General features: G+C 54.5%; 1 protein-coding gene across 1 annotated transcript; it reads left to right on the top strand.

Annotated features, from left to right (window-relative positions):
• The first annotated feature begins 1,137 nt into the window (after window positions 1-1,137).
• On the top strand, window positions 1,138-22,220 carry TMEM196 (transmembrane protein 196). The gene is made up of 5 exons (XM_078619230.1): window positions 1,138-1,305; window positions 8,975-9,031; window positions 19,952-20,016; window positions 20,353-20,611; window positions 22,158-22,220. The coding sequence occupies exons 1-5, from the start codon at window positions 1,138-1,140 to the stop codon at window positions 22,218-22,220; spliced, it is 612 nt and encodes a 203-aa protein (XP_078475356.1).
• The last annotated feature ends 231 nt before the right edge of the window (window positions 22,221-22,451 follow it).

Genomic DNA, 22,451 nt, shown 5'->3' with positions numbered 1-22,451 from the left:
GACTGACTGGCTGTATGACTGTCTGACTGACTGACTCTCTGACTGTCTGACGTTAGTCTGACTGACTGGCTGTATGACTGGCTGACTGACTGTCTAACTGGCTGTCTGACTGACTGGTTGTATGACTGGCTGACTGACTGACTGTCTAACTGTCTGAATGACTGGCTGTCTGACTGACTGGCTGGCTATCTGACTGACTAACTGTCTGGCTGACTGACTGACTGACTGGCTGTATGACTGGCTGACTGACTGACTAACTGTCTGAATGAATGGCTGTATGACTGGCTGACTGTCTGTCTGACGGGCGAGCTAACCTCCAAGAGGCTCTGGCTGGCTGAAGAAAGGGGGGTGCGAGGCGGTGGGGGCTGGTCTGGCGTTGTCTCAAGAAGCCTGCAGAGGAAGAACGAGGTGGTGGTTGGTGGTGGTGGTTGGTGGTGGTGGTTGGTGATGGTGGTTGGTGGTGATTGGTGATGGCTGTGGTTGGGGTGGTTATTGAGTGAGTGATTGGTGGTGGTGGTTGTTGGTGGTGGTGGTGGTTATTGAGTGAGTGATTGGTGGTGGTTGTTGGTTGTTGTTTGGGGTGGTTATTGGTTCTTGGTAGTGGTGGTTGGTGGTCGTGGTGGTGGTTATTGAGTGAGTGATTGGTGGTGGTTGTTGGTTGTTGTTTGGGGTGGTTATTGGTTCTTGGTAGTGGTGGTTGGTGGTGGTGGTTATTGAGTGAGTGATTGGTGGTGGTTGTTGGTTGTTGTTTGGGGTGGTTATTGGTTCTTGGTAGTGGTGGTTGGTGGTGGTGGTGGTGGTTATTGAGTGAGTGATTGGTGGTGGTTGTTGGTTGTTGTTTGGGGTGGTTATTGGTTCTTGGTGGTGGTGGTTGTTGTTGGTGGTGGTTATTGAGTGAGTGATTGGTGGTGGTTGTTGGTTGTTGGTTGGGGTGGTTATTGGTTCTTGGTGGTGGTGGCTATTGAGTGAGTGATTGGTGGTGGTTGTTGGTTGTGGTGGCTATTGAGTGAGTGATTGGTGGTGGTTGTTGGTTGGGGTGGTTGTTGTTGGTGGTAGTTGTTGGTTATTGCTGCTGCTGCTGCTGGTGGCTGCGTCCCGCCGGCTGGAGCTGTGTCGCCGTTGCGGCCGCCCCCAGCGATGTGCACCACGCGGCACGTGCTGGCCTGCATGCTGGCCTGCGCCCTGTTCGAGGTGGCCTGCGGCCTCGTAAGCATCGCCCTGGGGGCCGCCTCCGTGGCCTGGGCGTTGCGGGAGGCCCAGCCGGTCCGCCTGGGGCACGGGGCCCCCCTGTGGAGCGGAGTTTGCGTGAGTTGCGGGGGGCACGGGGAGGGCTGATGTGTTTGAGAGGAGCGGTGGTGCAGTGGTTGAGGTGTGTGCGTGTGTTTTTGTGTGTGTCGGTTGTGTGTGTGTGTCTGTGTGTATCTATGTGTGTGTCGGTGTGTATCTATGTGTGTCTTTGTGTCGATGATTGTGTGTCGGTGTCGGTGTGTGTGTCTGTGTGTATCTATGTGAGTCTATATGTGTGTGTCGGTGTCTGTGTGTGTCGGTGTTTGTGTCGGTGGATGTACATGTGGGTGTCTGTGTGTACAGGTTTGTGTACAGGTGTGTGCGTACAGGTGTGTGTGTACAGTAGTGGAGCGCTGCGCTACGATCCGGGCGACCCGAGTTCGATTCCCACTCAGGACCAACACCGGTGCCGATTATTCTGAACCGGTCCTGGGCCTCCCCTAGGTCGACTCAGCCTCACATGAGTACCTGGTGCGGTGTGTAATGATCGCCACTGGGGAGACAAAGGCGGCCGGGGGTGGTGTGCCGGCCTTCATAGGTGCTACTACTCGCAAACAGCACTTGCCCCAACATTCTGCTACTTGCTATCCGGGGGATCTTTGTGGTTGTTATACGCGTGAATTACATAATTCACACACACACCACTCACACTGATCCACAACCACAGGGTGTGCTTGTAACACCTAATCGCCCACGACACACAGACAAAGTCAAAGATCCCCCGTATAGCCTGAACAGACTGTAGGGGCAAGTGCTGTTAGCGAGCACCTATGAAGGTCAGAACGGTACACGAGGGGGTGGGTGGCCAGCACCACGCCCGACCGCCTTTGTCTCCCCAGTGGCGACGTTTACACACCGCACCGGGTACTCATTTGAGGCTGAGTCGACCTAGAGGAGGCCCAGGACCGGTTCAGACAATCGTCAACTGGGTGTTGGCCGTGAGCGGGAATCGAACCCGGGTCGCCGGGTTCGTAGCGCAGCGCGCTAACCGCTACACCACCGCTCCCCGTACACACTCACCACACTCACCACACACTCACCATACACTCACCACACTCTCACCACACTCAACCTTATTGCCACCACAGGCAACAGTCGCTGTCACACTTCCACGGCGGGGGGGGGGGGTAGGCGAGAGTGTCGTCGTCTTTTCGCATCGCCACATCACTCCCATTGCTCTTGGGCACTGCAATGCGACAAGGTTTTTTTTTTAAACATTTAACTCTTGTGTATGTGTGGGTTTTTATTCGTGTGTGTTTTTTTATACGTGTGTGTGTGTTTGTATTGTATTAAGCCCAGGGCTATGACCGATGTACAATCAGCGCTTGTGGGGGGGGGGGGGGTTAACAACATCGAGTGAATTAGAAAGCTTTTTGGACCGCGCGTGCCGATTCGAATCCGTCAACTGTGACGGGAGCTCCGAGCGAATCATCAACGAGATGATCTGACTGCTCACTCGCTCATTCACCCACTCGCCCACCCACTCACCTGCTGACTCACCCACCCACTCACTCACCCACCCACGCACTCGCTCACCCACTCACCTGCTGACTCACCCACCCACTCACCCACCCACTCATCCACCCACTCACTCGCCCACCCACTCGCTAATTCACCCACTCGCCCACTCACTCACCCGCTGACTCACCCACCCACTCACTCACCCACTCACTCACTTGCCCACCCACTCACCCGCTGACTCACTCACTCACTCACCCACTCACCCACCCACTCACCCACTCACTCGCCCACCCACTCGCTCACCCACCCACTCGCTCACCCACCCACTCACCCGCTGACTCACCCACCCACTCACCACCCACTCATCCACCCACTCACTCGCCCACCCACTCGCTCACCCACCCACTCGCTCACCCACCCACTCACCCGCTGACTCACCCACCCACTCACTCACCCACTCATCCACCCACTCACTCGCCCACTCACTCGCTCACCCACCCACTCACCCGCTGACTCACCCACCCACTCACTCACCCATTCACTCACTCGCCCACCCACTCACCCGCTGCCTCGCCCACCCACTCACTCACCCACCCATCCACTTACCCACCCACCCACTCACCCACCCACCCACTCACCCACTCATTCACTCACCCACTCACTCACCCACTCACTCACCCACCCACTCACCCATCCACTCACCCACTCACCCACCATCACCCACCCGCTTCTCTCCCCGCTCGTCCCGTCGCGCGGCCCCACTTAGGAGCCGCCTGCCTCCCTCCTCCTCTCCCCCGCTCAGCCTCTCACAGGATAATAACCTTAGTGCAATTTCAAGACACCGCATTAACCCTCATTAGTATTATTATTTATTACGACACTCTTTCTTACCGACCGCTTGGCGTTCTAAGCCTTTGGGGGGGGGGGCGGTGGAGTTGGAGGGAGGGGGGCGGTGTTTAGAGGATACCCCGATGTACGTCTCACTCCCCCTCCCCATTTTACGTCGTTTCGCAGATACGTCGTCACTTGCGAATACGTCATCACTTATTAATACAGCTACGTCATCACTTATTCATACAGCTACGTCATCACTTATTAATACAGCTACGTTATCACTTATTAATACAGCTACGTCATCACTTATTAATACAGCTACGTCATCACTTATTAATACAGATACGTCATCTCTTATTAATACAGCTACGTCATCACTTATTAATACAGCTACGTCATCACTTATTAATACAGCTACGTCATCACTTGTTAATACAGCTACGTCATCACTTATTAATACAGCTACGTCATCACTTGTTAATACAGCTACGTCATCACTTATTAATACAGCTACGTCATCACTTGTTAATACAGCTACGTCATCACCTATTAATACAGCTACGTCATCACCTATTAATACAGCTACGTCATCACTTGTTAATACAGCTACGTCATCACTTGTTAATACAGCTACGTCATCACTTGTTAATACAGCTACGTCATCACTTGTTAATACAGCTACGTCATCACTTGTTAATACAGCTACGTCATCACTTGTTAATACAGCCTAGTCATCACTTGTTAATACAGCTACGTCATAACTTATTAATACAGCTACGTCATAACTTATTAATACAGCTACGTCATCACTTATTAATACAGCTACGTCATCACTTATTAATACAGCTACGTCATCACTTATTAATACAGCTACGTCATCACTTGTTAATACAGCTACGCCATCACTTATTAATACAGTTACGTCACCACTTATTAATACAGCTACCTCATAACTTATTAATACAGCTACGTCATCACTTATTAATACAGCTACGTCATCACTTATTAATACAGCTACGTCATCACTTGTTAATACAGCTACATCATCACTTGTTAATACAGCTACGTCATCACTTATTAATACAGCTACGTCATAACTTATTAATACAGCTACGTCATCACTTATTAATACAGCTACGTCATTACTTATTAATACAGCTATGTCATCACTTGTTAATACAGCTACGTCATCACTTGTTAATACAGCTACGTCATCACCAATTAATGTAGCTACGTCGTCACTTATTAATACAGCTACGTCATCACTTGTTAATACAGCTACGTCATCACTTGTTAATACAGCTACGTCATCACTTATTAATACAGCTACGTCATCACTTGTTAATACAGCTACGTCATCACTTATTAATACAGCTACGTCATCACTTATTAATACAGCTATGTCATCACGTGTTAATACAGCTACGTCATCACTTGTTAATACAGCTACGTCATCACCAATTAATGTAGCTACGTCGTCACTTGTTAATACAGCTACGTCATCACTTATTAATACAGCTACGTCATCACTTGTTAATACAGCTACGTCATCACTTATTAATACAGCTACGTCATCACTTGTTAATACAGCTACGTCATCACTTGTTAATACAGCTACGTCATCACTTATTAATACAGCTACGTCATCACTTGTTAATACAGCTACGTCATCACTTATTAATACAGCTACGTCGTCACTTTATTATTAACACCGCTACTCGATTTGCGTCGCTTCAACCCCCTCACACGTACGTCGCTGTGTGTGTACGCGTCTTCTACGTGTGTTTTGTGTGTACACATGTTCTACGTGTGTGTGTGTACACGTGTTCTACGTGTGTGTGTGCACGTGTTCTACGTGTGTGTGTGTACACATGTTCTACGTGTGTGTGTGTACACGTGTTCTACGTGTGTGTGTACACGTGTTCTACGTGTGTGTGTGCACGTGTTCTACGTGTGTGTGTACACGTGTTCTACATGTGTGTGTGTACACGTGTTCTACGCGTGTGTGTGCACGTGTTCTACGTGTGTGTGTACACGTGTTCTACATGTGTGTGTGTACACGTGTTCTACGCGTGTTCTATGTGACGCAGACAGTGTGAAGGTGAATACAGTGAGGTTGACCTGAGTGAGTAGGGGTGAGTAGGTGGAGAGTGTGGTGAGGTTGACTCTCCCCGTGACTCTCCCCCCCCCGTGACCCCCCCCCCCTCCCCGTGACCCCCCCCCCCGTGACTCTCCCCCCCCCCGGTGACCCCCCCCATGACTCCCCCCCCCGTGACCCCCCCCCCGTGACTCTCCCCCCCGTGACCCCCCCCCCGTGACCCCCCCCCGTGACTCCCCCCCCTCCCCGTGACCCCCCCCTCCCCGTGACCCCCCCCCGTGACTCCCCCCCCGTGACTCTCCCCCCCGTGACCCCCCCCCCCCGTGACTCTCCCCCCCCCCGTGACTCTCCCCCCCCCGTGACTCCCCCCCCGTGACTTCCCCCCCCCCCCCCCCGTGACTCTCCCCCCCCGTGACTCTCCTCCCCCGTGACTCCCTTCCCCGTGACCCCCCCTCCCCCGTGACCCCCCCCCCCCCGTGACTCCCCCCCCCCGTGACCCCCCCCCCCTCCCCGTGACCCCCCCCCTCCCTGTGACCCCCCCCCCCGTGACTCCCCCCCGTGACTCTCCCCCCCCCCGTGACTCCCCCCCCCGTGACTCTCCTCCCCTCCCCGTGACCCCCCCCCCTCCCCGTGACCCCCCCGTGACTCTCCCCCCCCGTGACCCTCCCCCTCCGTGACTCCCCCCCTCCCCGTGACCCCCCTCCCCGTGACCCCCCCCCCCGTGACTCTCCCCTCCCCGTGACCCCCCCCCCCCGTGACTCTCCCCTCCCCCGTGACCCCCCCTCCCCGTGACCCCCCCCCGTGACTCCCCCCCCCCCTTGACTCTCCCCCCCCCCCCGTGACCCCCCCTCCCCGTGACCCCCCCCCCGTGACTCTCCCCCCCGTGACTCTCCCCCCCCCCCGTGACCCCCCCCCCGTGACTCTCCTCCCCTCCCCGTGACCCCCCCCGTGACTCTCCCCCCGTGACTCCCCCCCCCTCCCCGTGACTCTCCCCTCCCCGTGACCCCGCCCCTCCCCGTGACCCCCCCCCGTGACTCCCCCCCCGTGACCCTCCCCCCGTGACCCCCCCCTCCCCGTGACCCCCCCCCGTGACTCTCCCCCCCCCCGTGACTCTCCCCCCCCCCGTGACTCTCCCCCCCCCCGTGACTCTCCTCCCCTCCCCGTGACTCCCCCCCCCCGTGACTCCCCCTCCCCGTGACCCCCCCCCCGTGACTCTCCCCCCCCCCGTGACCCCCCCCCGTGACTCCCCCCCTCCCCGTGACCCCCCTCCCCGTGACCCCCCCCCCCCCCCGTGACTCTCCCCCCCCGTGACCCCCATCCCCGTGACCCCCCCCCCGTGACTCTCCCCTCCCCGTGACCCCCCCCCCCGTGACTCTCCCCTCCCCGTGACCCCCCCCTCCCCGTGACCCCCCCCCCCGTGACCCCCCCCCCCCCCCCGTGACTCTCCCCCCCCCGTGACTCTCCCCCCCCCCCCGTGACTCTCCCCCCCGTGACTCTCCCCCACGTGACCCTCCCCCCCGTGACCCCCCCTTCCCCGTGACCCCCCGTGACTCTCCCCCCCCGTGACTCCCCCCTCCCCCCCGTGACCCCCCCCCCCGTGACTCTCCCCCTCCGTGACTCCCCCCCACCGTGACTCCCCCCCGTGACTCTCCCCCCGTGACTCCACCCCCATGACTCTCCTCCCCCTCCCCCGTGACCCCCCTCCCGTGACTCTCCCCCCCCGTGACTCCCCCCCGTGACTATCCCCCCCGTGACCCTCCCCCCCCGTGACTCCCTTCCCCTCCCCGTGACCCCCCCCCGTGACTCCCCCCTCGTGACCCCCCCCCCCGTGACTCTCCCCCCCCCCCGTGACTCCCCCCCCGTGACTCCCCCCTCCCCGTGACCCCCCCCTCCCGTGACCCCCCCCTCCCCGTGACCCCCCCCTCCCCGTGACCCCCCCCCCCCGTGACTCTCCCCCCCCCCCGTGACTCCCCCCCGTGACTCCCCCCCTCCCCGTGACCCCCCCTCCCCGTGACCCCCCCCTCCCCGTGACCCCCCCTCCCCGTGACCCCCCGGCCCCCCCCCGTGACTCTCCCCCCGTGACTCTCCCCTGTGACTCCCCCCCCTCCGTGACTCTCCTCCCCCCCCCCGTGACTCCCCCCCCCTCCCCGTGTCCCCCCCCCTCCCCGTGACCCCCCCCCCCCCCGTGACTCTCCCCCCCCGTGACCCCCCCTCCCCGTGACTCCCCCCCCCCCCGTGACTCCCCCCCGTGACTCTCCCTCCCCCCCGTGACCCCCCCCCGTGACTCCCCCCCCCCGTGACCCCCCCCCCCGTGACTCTCCCCCCCGTGACTCCCCCCCGTGACCCCCCCCCCCGTGACTCCCCCCCGTGACTCTCCCCCCCGTGACCCCCCCTCCCCGTGACTCCCCCCCCCCCCGTGACTCCCCCCCGTGACTCTCCCCTCCCCCCCGTGACCCCCCCCCGTGACTCTCCCCCCGTGACTCCCCCCCCGTGACCCCCCCCGTGACTCTCCCCCCCCCCCCCGTGACTCCCCCCCGTGACTCCCCCCCCCGTGACTCCCCCCCGTGACCCCCCCCCCCCCCGTGACTCTCCCCCCCGTGACTCTCCCCCCCGTGACTCCCCCCCCCGTGACTCTTCCCCCCCCCCGTGACTCCCCCCCCGTGACTCTCCCCCCCCCCGTGACTCTCCCCCCCCGTGACTCCCCCCCCGTGACCCCCCCCCCGTGACCCCCCCCCCCCCCGTGACTCCCCCCCCCCGTGACTCCCCCCCCGTGACTCTCCCCCCCCCCGTGACTCTCCCCCCCCCCGTGACTCCCGCCCCGTGACTCCCCCCCCGTGACTCTACCCCCCCCCCCCCCCGTGACTCCCCCCCGTGACTCCCCCCCCCGTGACTCTCCCCCCCCGTGACTCTCCCCCCCCCGTGACTCTCCCCCCCGTGACTCCCCCCCCGTGACTCCCCCCCCCGTGACTCCCCCCCGAGACTCTCTCCCCCCCCGTGACTCTCCCCCCCCCCCGTGACTCCCGCCCCGTGACTCCCCCCCCGTGACTCTACCCCCCCCCCCCCCCCGTGGACTCCCCCCCGTGACTCCCCCCCCGTGACTCTCCCCCCCCCGTGACTCCCCCCCCATGACTCTCCCCCCCCCCCCGTGACCCCCCCCCCCCCCCGTGACTCCCCCCACGTGACTCTCCCCCCCCCCCCCCCCGTGACTCTCACCCCCCCCCCCCCCCCGTGACTCCCCCCCCCCCCCCCCCCCGTGACCCCCCTCCCCCCCGTGACCGCTCTCTCCCCCCGCAGTTCCTGCTCTGCGGCGTGTGCGGCGTCTTCTGCGCAAAGAGAAAGTCGGGGAGGCTGGTGAGTGGGGCCGCCGCGGTCGCCTTCGTTGTATTTCACCCAGGCTCAGGCCCGCTGAGCTGTACGAAGCGACGTCGGCTATCGCGAACGATAGCCCAAGGAAAGTGGATTGTCACCGTCGCGTGGAAATTATATCGCGCGTGACGCTGATTCTGAATGTGGAGGGGGGAAACACGCGGGGGGAAATTTCACGCGACCGCGGAGAGAGGGAGACCCGCAAGCTCCAAATATACAGCAGCAGCAGGCGTCAGGGTCAGGATCGAACCCCACGACCTCCTGTAGACCAGGCGGGGTAGTTAACATCTCCTAGCCATCGTGATGAGCGAAAGAGAGAGATACACGCAGACTCCAAATATACAGCAGGCGTCAGTGTCAGGATTGAACCCACGACCTCCTGTATACCAGGCGAGTTAACATCTCCTAGCCACCGTGATGATAATGACAGAGAGAGACACGCAAACTCCAAATATACAGCAGCAGGCGTCAGGGTCAGGATCGAACCCACGACCTCCTGTATACCAGGCCACGTAGTTAACATCTCCTAGCCCACCGTGGCGCCAAAATAACTATACCTATAGCAGCCAAATTCTCTAAACGCGTGGTGTCAATTCTACATGTGGAGGATCTTCACGTTCTGTAGATGTAGATGCCACCAGTTCTTCATGTTTTGCAGCTGTAGATGCCACTGGTTCTTCACCTTCTGCAGATGTAGATGCCGCCGGTTCTTCATGTTCTGTAGATGTAGATGCCCACTGGTTCTTCGTGTTCTGTAGATGTAGATGCCACTGGTTCTTCACGTTCTGCAGATGTAGACGTCAATGGTTCTTCACGTTCTGCAGATGTAGATCCACGGGTTCTTCACGTTCTGCAGATGTAGATGCCACTGGTTCTTCACGTTCTGCAGATGTAGATGCCACTGGTTCTTCACGTTCTACAGATGTAGATGCCACTGGTTCTTCGCGTTCTGCAAATGTAGATGCCACTGGTTATTCCACGTTCTGCAGATGTAGATGCCACTGATTCTTTACGTTCTGCAGATGTAGATTCCACTGGTTCTTCACGCTCTGCAGATGTAGATTCCACGGGTTTCGTCACGGTCTGCAGATGTAGATGCCACTGGTTCTTCACGTTCTGCAGATGTAGATTCCACGGGTTCTTCACGTTCTGCAGATGTAGATGCCACCGCTTCTTCACGTTCTGCAGATGTAGATGCCACTGGTTATTCACGTTCTGCAGATGTAGATGCCACTGATTTTTTACGTTCTGCAGATGTAGATGCCACTGATTCTTCACGTTCTGCAGATGTAGATGTCACTGGTTCTTCACGTTCTGTAGATGTAGATGCCACTGGTTCTTCACGTTCTGCAGATGTAGATGCCACTGGTTCTTCACGTTCTGCAGATGTAGATGCCACTGGTTCTTCACGTTCTGTAGATGTAGATGCCCGCCGGTTCTTCATGTTCTGTAAATGTAAATGCCACTGGTTATTCATTTTCTGTAGATGCCACTGGTTCTTCACGTTCTGCAGATGTAGATGCCACTGGTTCTTCACGTTCTGCAGATGTAGATGCCACTGGTTCTTCACGTTCTGCAGATGTAGATTCCACTGGTTTTTCACGTTCTGCAGATGTAGATGCCACTGGTTATTCACGTTCTGCAGATGTAGATGCCACTGATTCTTTACGTTCTGCAGATGTAGATGCCACTGGTTATTCACGTTCTGCAGATGTAGATTCCACTGGCTCTTCACGTTCTGCAGATGTAGATGCCGCTGGTTATTCACGTTGCAGATGTAGATTCCACTGGTTCTTCACGTTCTGCAGATGTAGATGCCACTGGTTCTTCACGTTCTGCAGATGTAGATGCCACTGGTTCTTCACGTTCTGCAGATGTAGATGCCATTGGTTATTCACGTTCTGCAGATGTAGATGCCACTGATTCTTTACGTTCTGCAGATGTAGATGCCACTGATTCTTCACGTTCTGCAGATGTAGATGCCACTGGTTCTTCACGTTTTGTAGATGTAGATGCCACTGGTTCTTCACGTTCTGCAGATGTAGATGCCACTGGTTTTTTCACGTTTTGTAGATGTAGATGCCACTGGTTTTTCACGTTCTGCAGATGCAGATGCCACTGGTTCTTCACGTTCTGCAGATGCAGATGCCACTGGTTCTTCACGTTTTGTAGATGTAGATTCCACTGATTCTTCACGTTCTGCAGATGTAAATGCCACTGGTTCTTCACGTTCTGCAGATGTAGATGCCACTGCTTCTTCACGTTCTGCAGATGTAGATGCCACTGGTTCTTCATGTTCTGCAGATGTAGATGCCACTGGTTATTCACGTTCTGCAGATGTAGATGCCACTGATTTTTTACGTTCTGCAGATGTAGATGCCACTGATTCTTCACGTTCTGCAGATGTAGATGTCACTGGTTCTTCACGTTCTGTAGATGTAGATGCCACTGGTTCTTCACGTTCTGCAGATGTAGATGCCACTGGTTCTTCACGTTCTGCAGATGTAGATGCCACTGGTTCTTCACGTTCTGCAGATGTAGATGCCACTGGTTCTTCACGTTCTGCAGATGTAGATGCCACTGGTTCTTCACGTTCTGCAGATGTAAATGCCACTGGTTCTTCACGTTCTGTAGATGTAGATGCCACTGGTTCTTCACGTTCTGCAGATGTAGATGCCACTGGTTCTTCACGTTCTGTAGATGTAGATGCCGCCGGTTCTTCATGTTCTGTAAATGTAAATGCCACTGGTTATTCATTTTCTGTAGATGCCACTGGTTCTTCACGTTCTGCAGATGTAGATGCCACTGGTTCTTCACGTTCTGCAGATGTAGATTCCACTGGTTTTTCACGTTCTGCAGATGTAGATGCCACTGGTTATTCACGTTCTGCAGATGTAGATGCCACTGATTCTTTACGTTCTGCAGATGTAGATGCCACTGGTTATTCACGTTCTGCAGATGTAGATTCCACTGGTTCTTCACGTTCTGCAGATGTAGATGCCGCTGGTTATTCACGTTCTGCAGATGTAGATTCCACTGGTTCTTCACGTTCTGCAGATGTAGATGCCACTGGTTCTTCACGTTCTGCAGATGTAGATGCCACTGGTTCTTCACGTTCTGCAGATGTAGATGCCATTGGTTATTCACGTTCTGCAGATGTAGATGCCACTGATTCTTTACGTTCTGCAGATGTAGATGCCACTGATTCTTCACGTTCTACAGATGTAGATGCCACTCGTTCTTCACGTTTTGTAGATGTAGATGCCACTGGTTCTTCACGTTCTGCAGATGTAGATGCCACTGGTTTTTCACGTTTTGTAGATGTAGATGCCACTGGTTTTTCACGTTCTGCAGATGCAGATGCCACTGGTTCTTCACGTTCTGCAGATGCAGATGCCACTGGTTCTTCACGTTTTGTAGATGTAGATGCCACTGATTCTTCACGTTCTGCAGATGTAAATGCCACTGGTTCTTCACGTTTTGTAGATGTAGATGCCACTGGTTCTTCACGTTCTGCAGATGCAGATGCCACTGGTTCTTCACGTTTTGTAGATGTAGATGCCACTGGTTTTTCACGTTCTGCAGATGTAGATGCCACTGATTCTTTACGTTCTGCAGATGTAGATTCCACTGGTTCTTCACGTTCTGCAGATGTAGATGCCACTGGTTATTCACGTTCTGCAGATGTAGATTCCACTGGTTCTTCACGTTCTGCAGATGTAGATGCCACTGGTTCTTCACGTTCTGCAGATGTAGATGCCACTGGTTCTTCACGTTCTGCAGATGTAGATGCCACTGGTTATTCACGTTCTGCAGATGTAGATGCCACTGATTCTTTACGTTCTGCAGATGTAGATGCCACTAATTCTTCACGTTCTGTAGATGTAGATTCCACTGGTTCTTCACGTTCTGCAGATGTAGATGCCACTGGTTATTCACGTTCTGCAGATGTAGATTCAACTGGTTCTTCACGTTCTGCAGATGTAGATGCCACTGGTTCTTCACGTTCTGCAGATGTAGATGCCACTGGTTCTTCACGTTCTGCAGATGTAGATGCCACTGGTTATTCACGTTCTGCAGATGTAGATGCCACTGATTCTTTACGTTCTGCAGATGTAGATGCCACTGGTTCTTCACGTTCTGTAGATGTAGATGCCACTGGTTCTTCATGTTCTGCAGATGTAGATGCCACCGGTTTTTCACGTTCTGCAGATGTTGATGCCACTGGTTCTTCACGTTCTGCAGATGTAGATGCCACTGGTTCTTCATGTTCTGTAGATGTAGATGCCACTGGTTCTTCATGTTCTGCAGATGTAGATGCCACCGGTTTTTCACGTTCTGCAGATGTTGATGCCACTGGTTCTTCACGTTCTGCAGATGTAGATGCCACTGGTTCTTCATGTTCTGTAGATGTAGATGCCACCGGTTCTTCACGTTCTGTAGATGTAGATGCCACCACCACCATCAATTGCACGGTGGTTGAACTTACTCCTCTCAGTCCTCAAAGTGTGGAAGTCGAATGTTCGAAAATAGAGGAGTCCCTGTATTGATTATGCGATTCATAAATTTAATATACCAGGGTGCTTTAAAATCACCGCCACAAATGCAAAAAACGCCGCGCGGAATCCCAGCAAGGCATGAATTATTGAAACTCCGCTTTAGTTTGCTGCGTGTAAGGTGGACGCGGCGCCAGAGTGACTGAGGCAAACTATAAGAGCCCCGCTCGCCGGCCGATGGTACCGCAAGTGGTTACCGGCGGGCGGTGCATTATTGATTCCCCCGCCGCAGGAGATGTCCATCGATTTTTTTTCTCTCTCGTAGTTGTGTGGCGGGCAGGAGGAAGAGGAGGGAGGGAAGGAGGGGTGGAGGTGGTGGAAAAGCAACGGCGTCGAAATGCGTTGTTGTTGTGGTTGTTGAAACGCTCAGTCAGTTCAAACTGAGCTGACGAGGACGACGACGATGAGGATGATGATGATGATGAAGAGGCGGTGTGACGGGAGTGGCCGCTGCGTGGGTCGCCTCGCTCGCCACCCACGGTGGTGCCCGGGCCGGGGCAGGGCGGTGTGCGTGTGCTGGTTTGGAGTTCACCATCACGGATCGTAGTGGTAGAGTTAGTGAGGTTCTAGTGGTAGAGTTAGTGAGGTTCTAGTGGTAGAGTTAGTGAGTAGTGGTAGAGTTAGTGAGGTTCTAGTGGTGGAGTTAGTGAGGTTCTAGTGGTAGAGTTAGTGAGTAGTGGTAGAGTTAGTGAGGTTCTAGTGGTAGAGTTAGTGAGGTTCTAGTGGTAGAGTTAGTGAGGTTCTAGTGGTAGAGTTAGTGAGTAGTGGTAGAGTTAGTGAGGTTCTAGTGGTAGAGTTAGTGAGGTTCTAGTGGTAGAGTTAGTGAGGTTCTAGTGGTAGAGTTAGTGAGTAGTGGTAGAGTTAGTGAGGTTCTAGTGGTAGAGTAAGTGAGGTTCTAGTGGTAGAGTTAGTGAGGTTCCTGGTGGTAGAGTTAGTGAGTAGTGGTAGAGTTAGTGAGGTTCTAGTGGTAGAGTTAGTGAGGTTCTAGTGGTAGAGTTAGTGAGTAGTGGTAGAGTTAGTGAGGTTCTAGTGGTAGAGTTAGTGAGGTTCTAGTGGTAGAGTTAGTGAGTAGTGGTAGAGTTAGTGAGGTTCTAGTGGTAGAGTTAGTGAGTAGTGGTAGAGTTAGTGAGGTTCTAGTGGTAGAGTTAGTGAGGTTCTAGTGGTAGAGTTAGTGAGTAGTGGTAGAGTTAGTGAGGTTCTAGTGGTAGAGTTAGTGAGGTTCTAGTGGTAGAGTTAGTGAGTAGTGGTAGAGTTAGTGAGGTTCTAGTGGTAGAGTTAGTGAGGTTCTAGTGGTAGAGTTAGTGAGGTTCCTGGTGGTAGAGTTAGTGAGTAGTGGTAGAGTTAGTGAGGTTCTAGTGGTAGAGTTAGTGAGGTTCTAGTGGTAGAGTTAGTGAGTAGTGGTAGAGTTAGTGAGGTTCTAGTGGTAGAGTTAGTGAGGTTCTAGTGGTAGAGTTAGTGAGGTTCTAGTGGTAGAGTTAGTGAGTAGTGGTAGAGTTAGTGAGGTTCTAGTGGTAGAGTTAGTGAGGTTCTAGTGGTAGAGTTAGTGAGGTTATAGTGGTAGAGTTAGTGAGGTTCTAGTGGTAGAGTTAGTGAGGTTCTAGTGGTAGAGTTAGTGAGGTTCTAGTGGTAGAGTTAGTGAGGTTCCTGGTGGTAGAGTTAGTGAGTAGTGGTAGAGTTAGTGAGGTTCTAGTGGTAGAGTTAGTGAGGTTCTAGTGGTAGAGTTAGTGAGTAGTGGTAGAGTTAGTGAGGTTCTAGTGGTAGAGTTAGTGAGGTTCTAGTGGTAGAGTTAGTGAGGTTCTAGTGGTAGAGTTAGTGAGTAGTGGTAGAGTTAGTGAGGTTCTAGTGGTAGAGTTAGTGAGGTTCTAGTGGTAGAGTTAGTGAGGTTCCTGGTGGTAGAGTTAGTGAGTAGTGGTAGAGTTAGTGAGGTTCTAGTGGTAGAGTTAGTGAGGTTCTAGTGGTAGAGTTAGTGAGGTTCTAGTGGTAGAGTTAGTGAGGTTCTAGTGGTAGAGTTAGTGAGTAGTGGTAGAGTTAGTGAGGTTCTAGTGGTAGAGTTAGTGAGTAGTGGTAGAGTTAGTGAGGTTCTAGTGGTAGAGTTAGTGAGGTTCTAGTGGTAGAGTTAGTGAGTAGTGGTAGAGTTAGTGAAGTTCTAGTGGTAGAGTTAGTGAGGTTCTAGTGGTAGAGTTAGTGAGGTTCCTGGTGGTAGAGTTAGTGAGTAGTGGTAGAGTTAGTGAGGTTCTAGTGGTAGAGTTAGTGAGGTTCTAGTGGTAGAGTTAGTGAGTAGTGGTAGAGTTAGTGAGGTTCTAGTGGTAGAGTTAGTGAGGTTCTAGTGGTAGAGTTAGTGAGTAGTGGTAGAGTTAGTGAGGTTCTAGTGGTAGAGTTAGTGAGGTTCTAGTGGTAGAGTTAGTGAGTAGTGGTAGAGTTAGTGAGGTTCTAGTGGTAGAGTTAGTGAGGTTCTAGTGGTAGAGTTAGTGAGGTTCTAGTGGTAGAGTTAGTGAGGTTCTAGTGGTAAAGTTAGTGAGTAGTGGTAGAGTTAGTGAGGTTCTAGTGGTAGAGTTAGTGAGGTTCTAGTGGTAGAGTTAGTGAGGTTCTAGTGGTAGAGTTAGTGAGTAGTGGTAGAGTTAGTGAGGTTCTAGTGGTAGAGTTAGTGAGGTTCTAGTGGTAGAGTTAGTGAGGTTCTAGTGGTAGAGTTAGTGAGGTTCTAGTGGTAGAGTTAGTGAGTAGTGGTAGAGTTAGTGAGGTTCTAGTGGTAGAGTTAGTGAGGTTCTAGTGGTAGAGTTAGTGAGGTTCCTGGTGGTAGAGTTAGTGAGTAGTGGTAGAGTTAGTGAGGTTCTAGTGGTAGAGTTAGTGAGGTTCTAGTGGTAGAGTTAGTGAGTAGTGGTAGAGTTAGTGAGGTTCTAGTGGTAGAGTTAGTGAGGTTCTAGTGGTAGAGTTAGTGAGTAGTGGTAGAGTTAGTGAGGTTCTAGTGGTAGAGTTAGTGAGTAGTGGTAGAGTTAGTGAGGTTCTAGTGGTAGAGTTAGTGAGGTTCTAGTGGTAGAGTTGGTGAGGTTCTAGTGGTAGAGTTAGTGAGTAGTGGTAGAGTTAGTGAGGTTCTAGTGGTAGAGTTAGTGAGGTTCTAGTGGTAGAGTTAGTGAGGTTCTAGTGGTAGAGTTAGTGAGTAGTGGTAGAGTTAGTGAGGTTCTAGTGGTAGAGTTAGTGAGGTTCTAGTGGTAGAGTTAGTGAGGTTCTAGTGGTAGAGTTAGTGAGGTTCTAGTGGTAGAGTTAGTGAGTAGTGGTAGAGTAAGTGAGGTTCTAGTGGTAGAGTTAGTGAGGTTCTAGTGGTAGAGTTAGTGAGTAGTGGTAGAGTTAGTGAGGTTCTAGTGGTAGAGTTAGTGAGTAGTGGTAGAGTTAGTGAGGTTCTAGTGGTAGAGTTAGTGAGTAGTGGTAGAGTTAGTGAGGTTCTAGTGGTAGAGTTAGTGAGGTTCTAGTGGTAGAGTTAGTGAGTAGTGGTAGAGTTAGTGAGGTTCTAGTGGTAGAGTTAGTGAGGTTCTAGTGGTAGAGTTAGTGAGTAGTGGTAGAGTTAGTGAGGTTCTAGTGGTAGAGTTAGTGAGGTTCTAGTGGTAGAGTTAGTGAGGTTCTAGTGGTAGAGTTAGTGAGTAGTGGTAGAGTTAGTGAGGTTCTAGTGGTAGAGTTAGTGAGGTTCTAGTGGTAGAGTTAGTGAGGTTCTAGTGGTAGAGTTAGTGAGGTTCTAGTGGTAGAGTTAGTGAGTAGTGGTAGAGTTAGTGAGGTTCTAGTGGTAGAGTTAGTGAGGTTCTAGTGGTAGAGTTAGTGAGTAGTGGTAGAGTTAGTGAGGTTCTAGTGGTAGAGTTAGTGAGGTTCTAGTGGTAGAGTTAGTGAGTAGTGGTAGAGTTAGTGAGTAGTGGTAGAGTTAGTGAGGTTCTAGTGGTAGAGTTAGTGAGGTTCTAGTGGTAGAGTTAGTGAGGTTCTAGTGGTAGAGTTAGTGAGTAGTGGTAGAGTTGGTGAGGGGTTGTTGTTGTTGTTGTTTTGGTTATTTGTTCAGCCTGGCACTTACAAATAAAAACGACATATGAGTGTAACACCATTCACGGTTGTAGATGAATCTTGTTATTATTTTAATCGCATGCAATTTAAAGTTGTAACTGTCGGATAATAATAATAACAACATTAACGCACGTGCAGGGCCCTTGATTTAAGAGGGTGAGAAAAAATCGCCTTTAAATAACTAAATAAAATTTTGCTTTGGATTTGATAGACCATACTTCACCACGCTGGGTTTAGTGCGGGTTGGTGAAGGCTGGGGTGGGGGGGTGCCCAGGGCTGGATGAGGTTTCACTCGTCACTTGATGTTAGCCACGGCCGGCAAGGGGGGGCATCCATTCCGTAGGTACGCAAAAAAATCTGTCAAAACCTGACCCCTCCCACCCCTCCCTGCACACACGTGGACTTTTTACACCCCTCCCCCCCACCTGCGTACGTACGCCTGACCCCCCCCCGCCCCCCACCGTATCCTATAGTACGGTCGATATTTAATCCACGCAGAAACGATCAAGGATTAATCATATTGACCTGTTGAAGCAAACAGATGATCCACCGCCGGCTGCATTAAAGAGTTAAGTTGCGTGCCTTGCCCACTGATGTTGCTGAGCTGCGTGATAGCTGCAGTCAGGGGCACGGTAGCACACGAAGTCACACCTCTCCCACAGTCCCACTTCTCCCGGCAGCAGAGGTCGCAAACGGGTTTTGATTCCTTACCCGTACTCGGCCGCACCAGGGTCGCAAACGGGTACCCGTACCCGGCCGGGTATGGGTACCAGTACGCTACCCGTACCCTACCCGAAATGAGTGACAAACGGTGACTCACCGGTGACTCACGGCCTACCCGTACCCGGCCGCACCAGGGTCGCAAACGGATACCCGTACCCGTACCTGGCCGGGTATCGGGTAGCCGGGTATCGGGTAGGGTACGGGTATCGGGTACCCGGTTGCGACCTCTGAGCTGCAGTCAGGGGCACGGTGGCACACGAGTGACACCTCTCCCACAGTCCCACTGCTCCCGGCAGTGCTTGTTGTCTGACAGCTGGAGACACTGAACTGTGGCTCATTTGAGGTCCAACGTAGCCAAATTATTATCGAGGCTTCACCCTCCCCCCCGTTTCCTATGCGTACATTGTCAGTAGACCCCCCCATACACAAGCGTACGCATTTGGGTTAACCCCCCCTCCATGCGTACGTCCTGAATGGATGTCCCCCAATTGGATGGAGGCCACGTGGCTCCATAAACGATTGTGTGCCGTGTGACGTCATGAGGGGTGGCAGCAGTGGCCCAGCGGTTAGCGCTACGCGGTGTTTGTGTGCGGATATGGGGAGCGGTGGTGCAGCGGTTATCGCACTGCGCTTGAACCTGGTGACCCGGGTCCGACTCTCGCTCTCACGACCAACATCAGTGACGATTGTCTGAATCGGTCCTGGGCCTCACCTAGGTCGACTCAGCCTCAAATCAGTATCTGGTGCATTGTGTATGTACGTGCGTTGAACTTCTTTCGCACCGTACGAAGCCAACCGCGCTAATCGGAGGTCTTTTCTCGTTATCCGTCGTCTCTCAGCCTTCGCCTCCATCACCACCACCACCACCTCCACCACCACCACCACCACCACCACCACCACCTCCATCACCACCACCACCACCACCTCCACCACCTCCACCACCACCACCTCCACCACCACCACCACCTCCACCACCACCTCCACCACCTCCACCACCACCACCACCAACCCTCCGATGGGCACGGCTGGCTACGTACGGAGCTAAATAAGTTCCCACTTACGTCCGTGCTTGCCCCGTAAATAGCTTTGATTGACGTCGTTTCAATATTCGTCACACCTTTCAGGAACGCACCCCGAGTATTACTGTATTATTATTTAAAGCTGTCCCCCCCCCGCTCCTCCTCCCCCCCGCTCCTTCCCCTCTTCCTCCCCCTCCTCCTTTTTGCCCCGTTTCTCCCCCTCCTCCGCCCCCTCTTCCTCCCCCCACTCCTCCTCCCCCCGCTCCTCCTTACCCCCTCCTCCCCCCGCCCCTCCTCCCCCTCCTCCTCTTCCTCCTCTTCCCCCTCCTCCCCCCTCTCTCCTCCCCCCACTCCTCCCCCTCCTCCTTGCCCCGTTCCTCCCCCTCCTCCACCCCTCCTCCCCCCCTCCTCCTCCCCCCGCTCCTCCTCCCCCCCTCCTCCCCCCTCATCCCCCTCCTCCGCCCCTCCTCCTCTCCCCGCTCCTCCACTCCCTCCTCTCCCCGCCCCTCCTCCCCGCACCTCTGCCCCCTCCTCCACCCCCTCTCCTCCTCCCCCCACCCCTTGCCCAGATGATTCTCTTCTCTGCTCTCTGCATCTGCGGACTCATCGCCGGCATCCTGAGTTTCCGCTTCGTGTGGGTGCACGACCACTCCGGGGGCGCCTCCCCAAACCTCACCGCCGTCGCGTCGGCCCCAGCCGGGGCGGCGACAGCTGGCGAGGCAGCTGGTGCAACAGCTGGTGCAACAGCTGGTGCAACAGCTGGATGGACAGCTGGGACAACAGCTGGCGAGACAGCTGATGCTACAGCTGGGACAACAGCTGGATGGACAGCTGGATGGACAGCTGGGACAACAACTGGATGGACAGCTGGTGCAACAGCTGGCGAGACAACAGCCAAAGCAGCCGCCTCCGGCCCGGTTGCGCAACCACCGCGAAGGCCGAGACCGGCGTCGCCGCGCCAGCAGCGGAGCTGGCGCCGCGGCGGCGGTGCCGCGGGTCGTCCGGAGGGGCACGTGGCGGTGGCGTCGCTGAGCGTGGCGGGCGTCGGGGTGGCGGGCTGCGCCGCGTCCGCGTGGCTCACGTGCCGCCTGGCTCGCAACGAGCAGCGCCGCATGTTCGTGGAGATGGAGCACTCGCTGCACCACACGCACGAGCTCACCGAGAGGGTGAGGCTCGCATTCGCCGGCATGCCGGGTTCGTTCGCTCGCTCGCTTGGTCGCTTCGGTTCGGTTCGGTGCGCCGGGCGGCGCGTTCGCACCTCCGGTTGGCACGGTCGGCTACGCACGGCTGGATGAGGTTTCACTCGTCACTTGATGTTAGCCACGGCCGGCAAGGGGGGCCATACATTCCGTAGGTACGCAAAAAAATCTGTCAAAACTTGACCCCTCCCCCCCTTCCTGTACGCACGTGGACTTTTTACACCCCCCCCCCCCCACCTGCGTACGTACGCCTGACCCCCCCCTCCCCCCCCACCGTATCCTATAGAACGGTCGATTCAACGTACGTACGCGCTCTCACGCACTCGCGCACACGTAAGGAACGCGCCCACTACACGCAAAGTGCTTGCCACAAATGAACCACGATACCTCGCCGATTTCGTGAAGGAGCATGAACCACCGCCACGCGACACTCCGCGCGTCCTCGCAGCAGCAGCGGCTTCGAACAAAGACGGTGGTCACCGCATCATCGCGCGCATTCAGATGCGCTTGTGCGGCCGTCTGGAACGCTCTTCGTCCTTCCGATATTCGGAATTGTCTAGATTTGACAAACTCGTTTCTTTGTAATCGAGTTTATTTCTTCCCCTTCCCGGTAACCCTGACGCCTGTTGTTGCATATTTGGAGTGTGTGTGTGTGTCTCTCTCTCCCCGTGGTTGCGTGATTTTTCTCCGGATCCTCCGATTTTTAAATCCTTTATATTAAGTTCGCTTGCTTGCGCGCTTACGACCGTGCAAATCTTTCGGTCGTTTTTTAACCCACTTCCCGTGATCCAATCGAGCTGACATTTTCCACACAGACTCGTCGTGCGTGACAATTAATGTTCGTTAAAAAATGTTTCCAAAATTTTACACTTTCTAGGACAAAAAAATTATATTTAATTACCAATAGCTTAATGGTGCAATGCAATCATCTGACCCATAGGTGGCAGCCATCTCAAGCCAGAGGACGAGAGGACTCTAGCCGCCACGCATATAAAGGATTTATAGTGAAAAACTTTGTTTTTACGGGTTATACTTGTTCCCGCTCCACATTTGCAATCAACGTCGCGCGTTCAGAGTGTTTGTCGGCGACTTGCTAGAAATGTCCACGTGATGATGATGATGATGATAAGCCCACTTCGTTGAGCCGTCATTCGTGATGTGCCAGGTCGCTTCTGAAGAAGATATACACAGCTCAGTGGGGCCTTACCTGGTCAAATAAAAATACTAAAATTACACTCCGTCTTCACCAAGCCACGCCGACCAGCGCGGTGAAGTATGGTCAAACAAACTCCACGTGGGGAGGCCCTCGTCCAGTAGTAGATCATTGTGTACACATCACCCACACATGGATGCACACGTGACGCACACGTGACGCACACATTGTGTACACATCACCTACACATGGATGCACACGTGATGCACACGTGACGCACACATTGTGTACACATCACCCACACATGTGACGCACACGTGACGCACACACGATACACGCATGGTGAACGCATGCTGCACACGTGATCCACCACTCGCGACGCGTCTCTCTCGTTGTGCCCCTCCCCCCCCCGCGCATGCGCAGGAGCTGGCCGAGGTGCTGAACAACGGCATCTCGCCTGTGTCCCAGGGCAGTAAATCCTTCTGAAACGCCCGAGACGCCGCCTCCGACCCCACCTCCGGCCCTACCTCCATCAAAGACGATGATGACGATTGCTCCTCTTGTGGATGGCTGTGGACGCGAGCGCTCTGCCCCAGATGGAACACGCGGTGTGCGTGTCGGGTGTCGGATGGCGTCATTCCAGCTGCGCCTTGGTGTCTCCGGGTGCGTCTCTCGCGTCTCCTCTGTGAGACGGCGTCTTCCCGGTGCTGCTGAACC

This window comes from Lampetra planeri, chromosome 62 (genome assembly GCF_965212315.1).
Source record: "Lampetra planeri chromosome 62, kcLamPlan1.2.h2, whole genome shotgun sequence".
Taxonomy (NCBI): Eukaryota; Metazoa; Chordata; class Hyperoartia; order Petromyzontiformes; family Petromyzontidae; genus Lampetra; species Lampetra planeri.
This window is presented reverse-complemented; position numbering and strand designations above follow the sequence as displayed.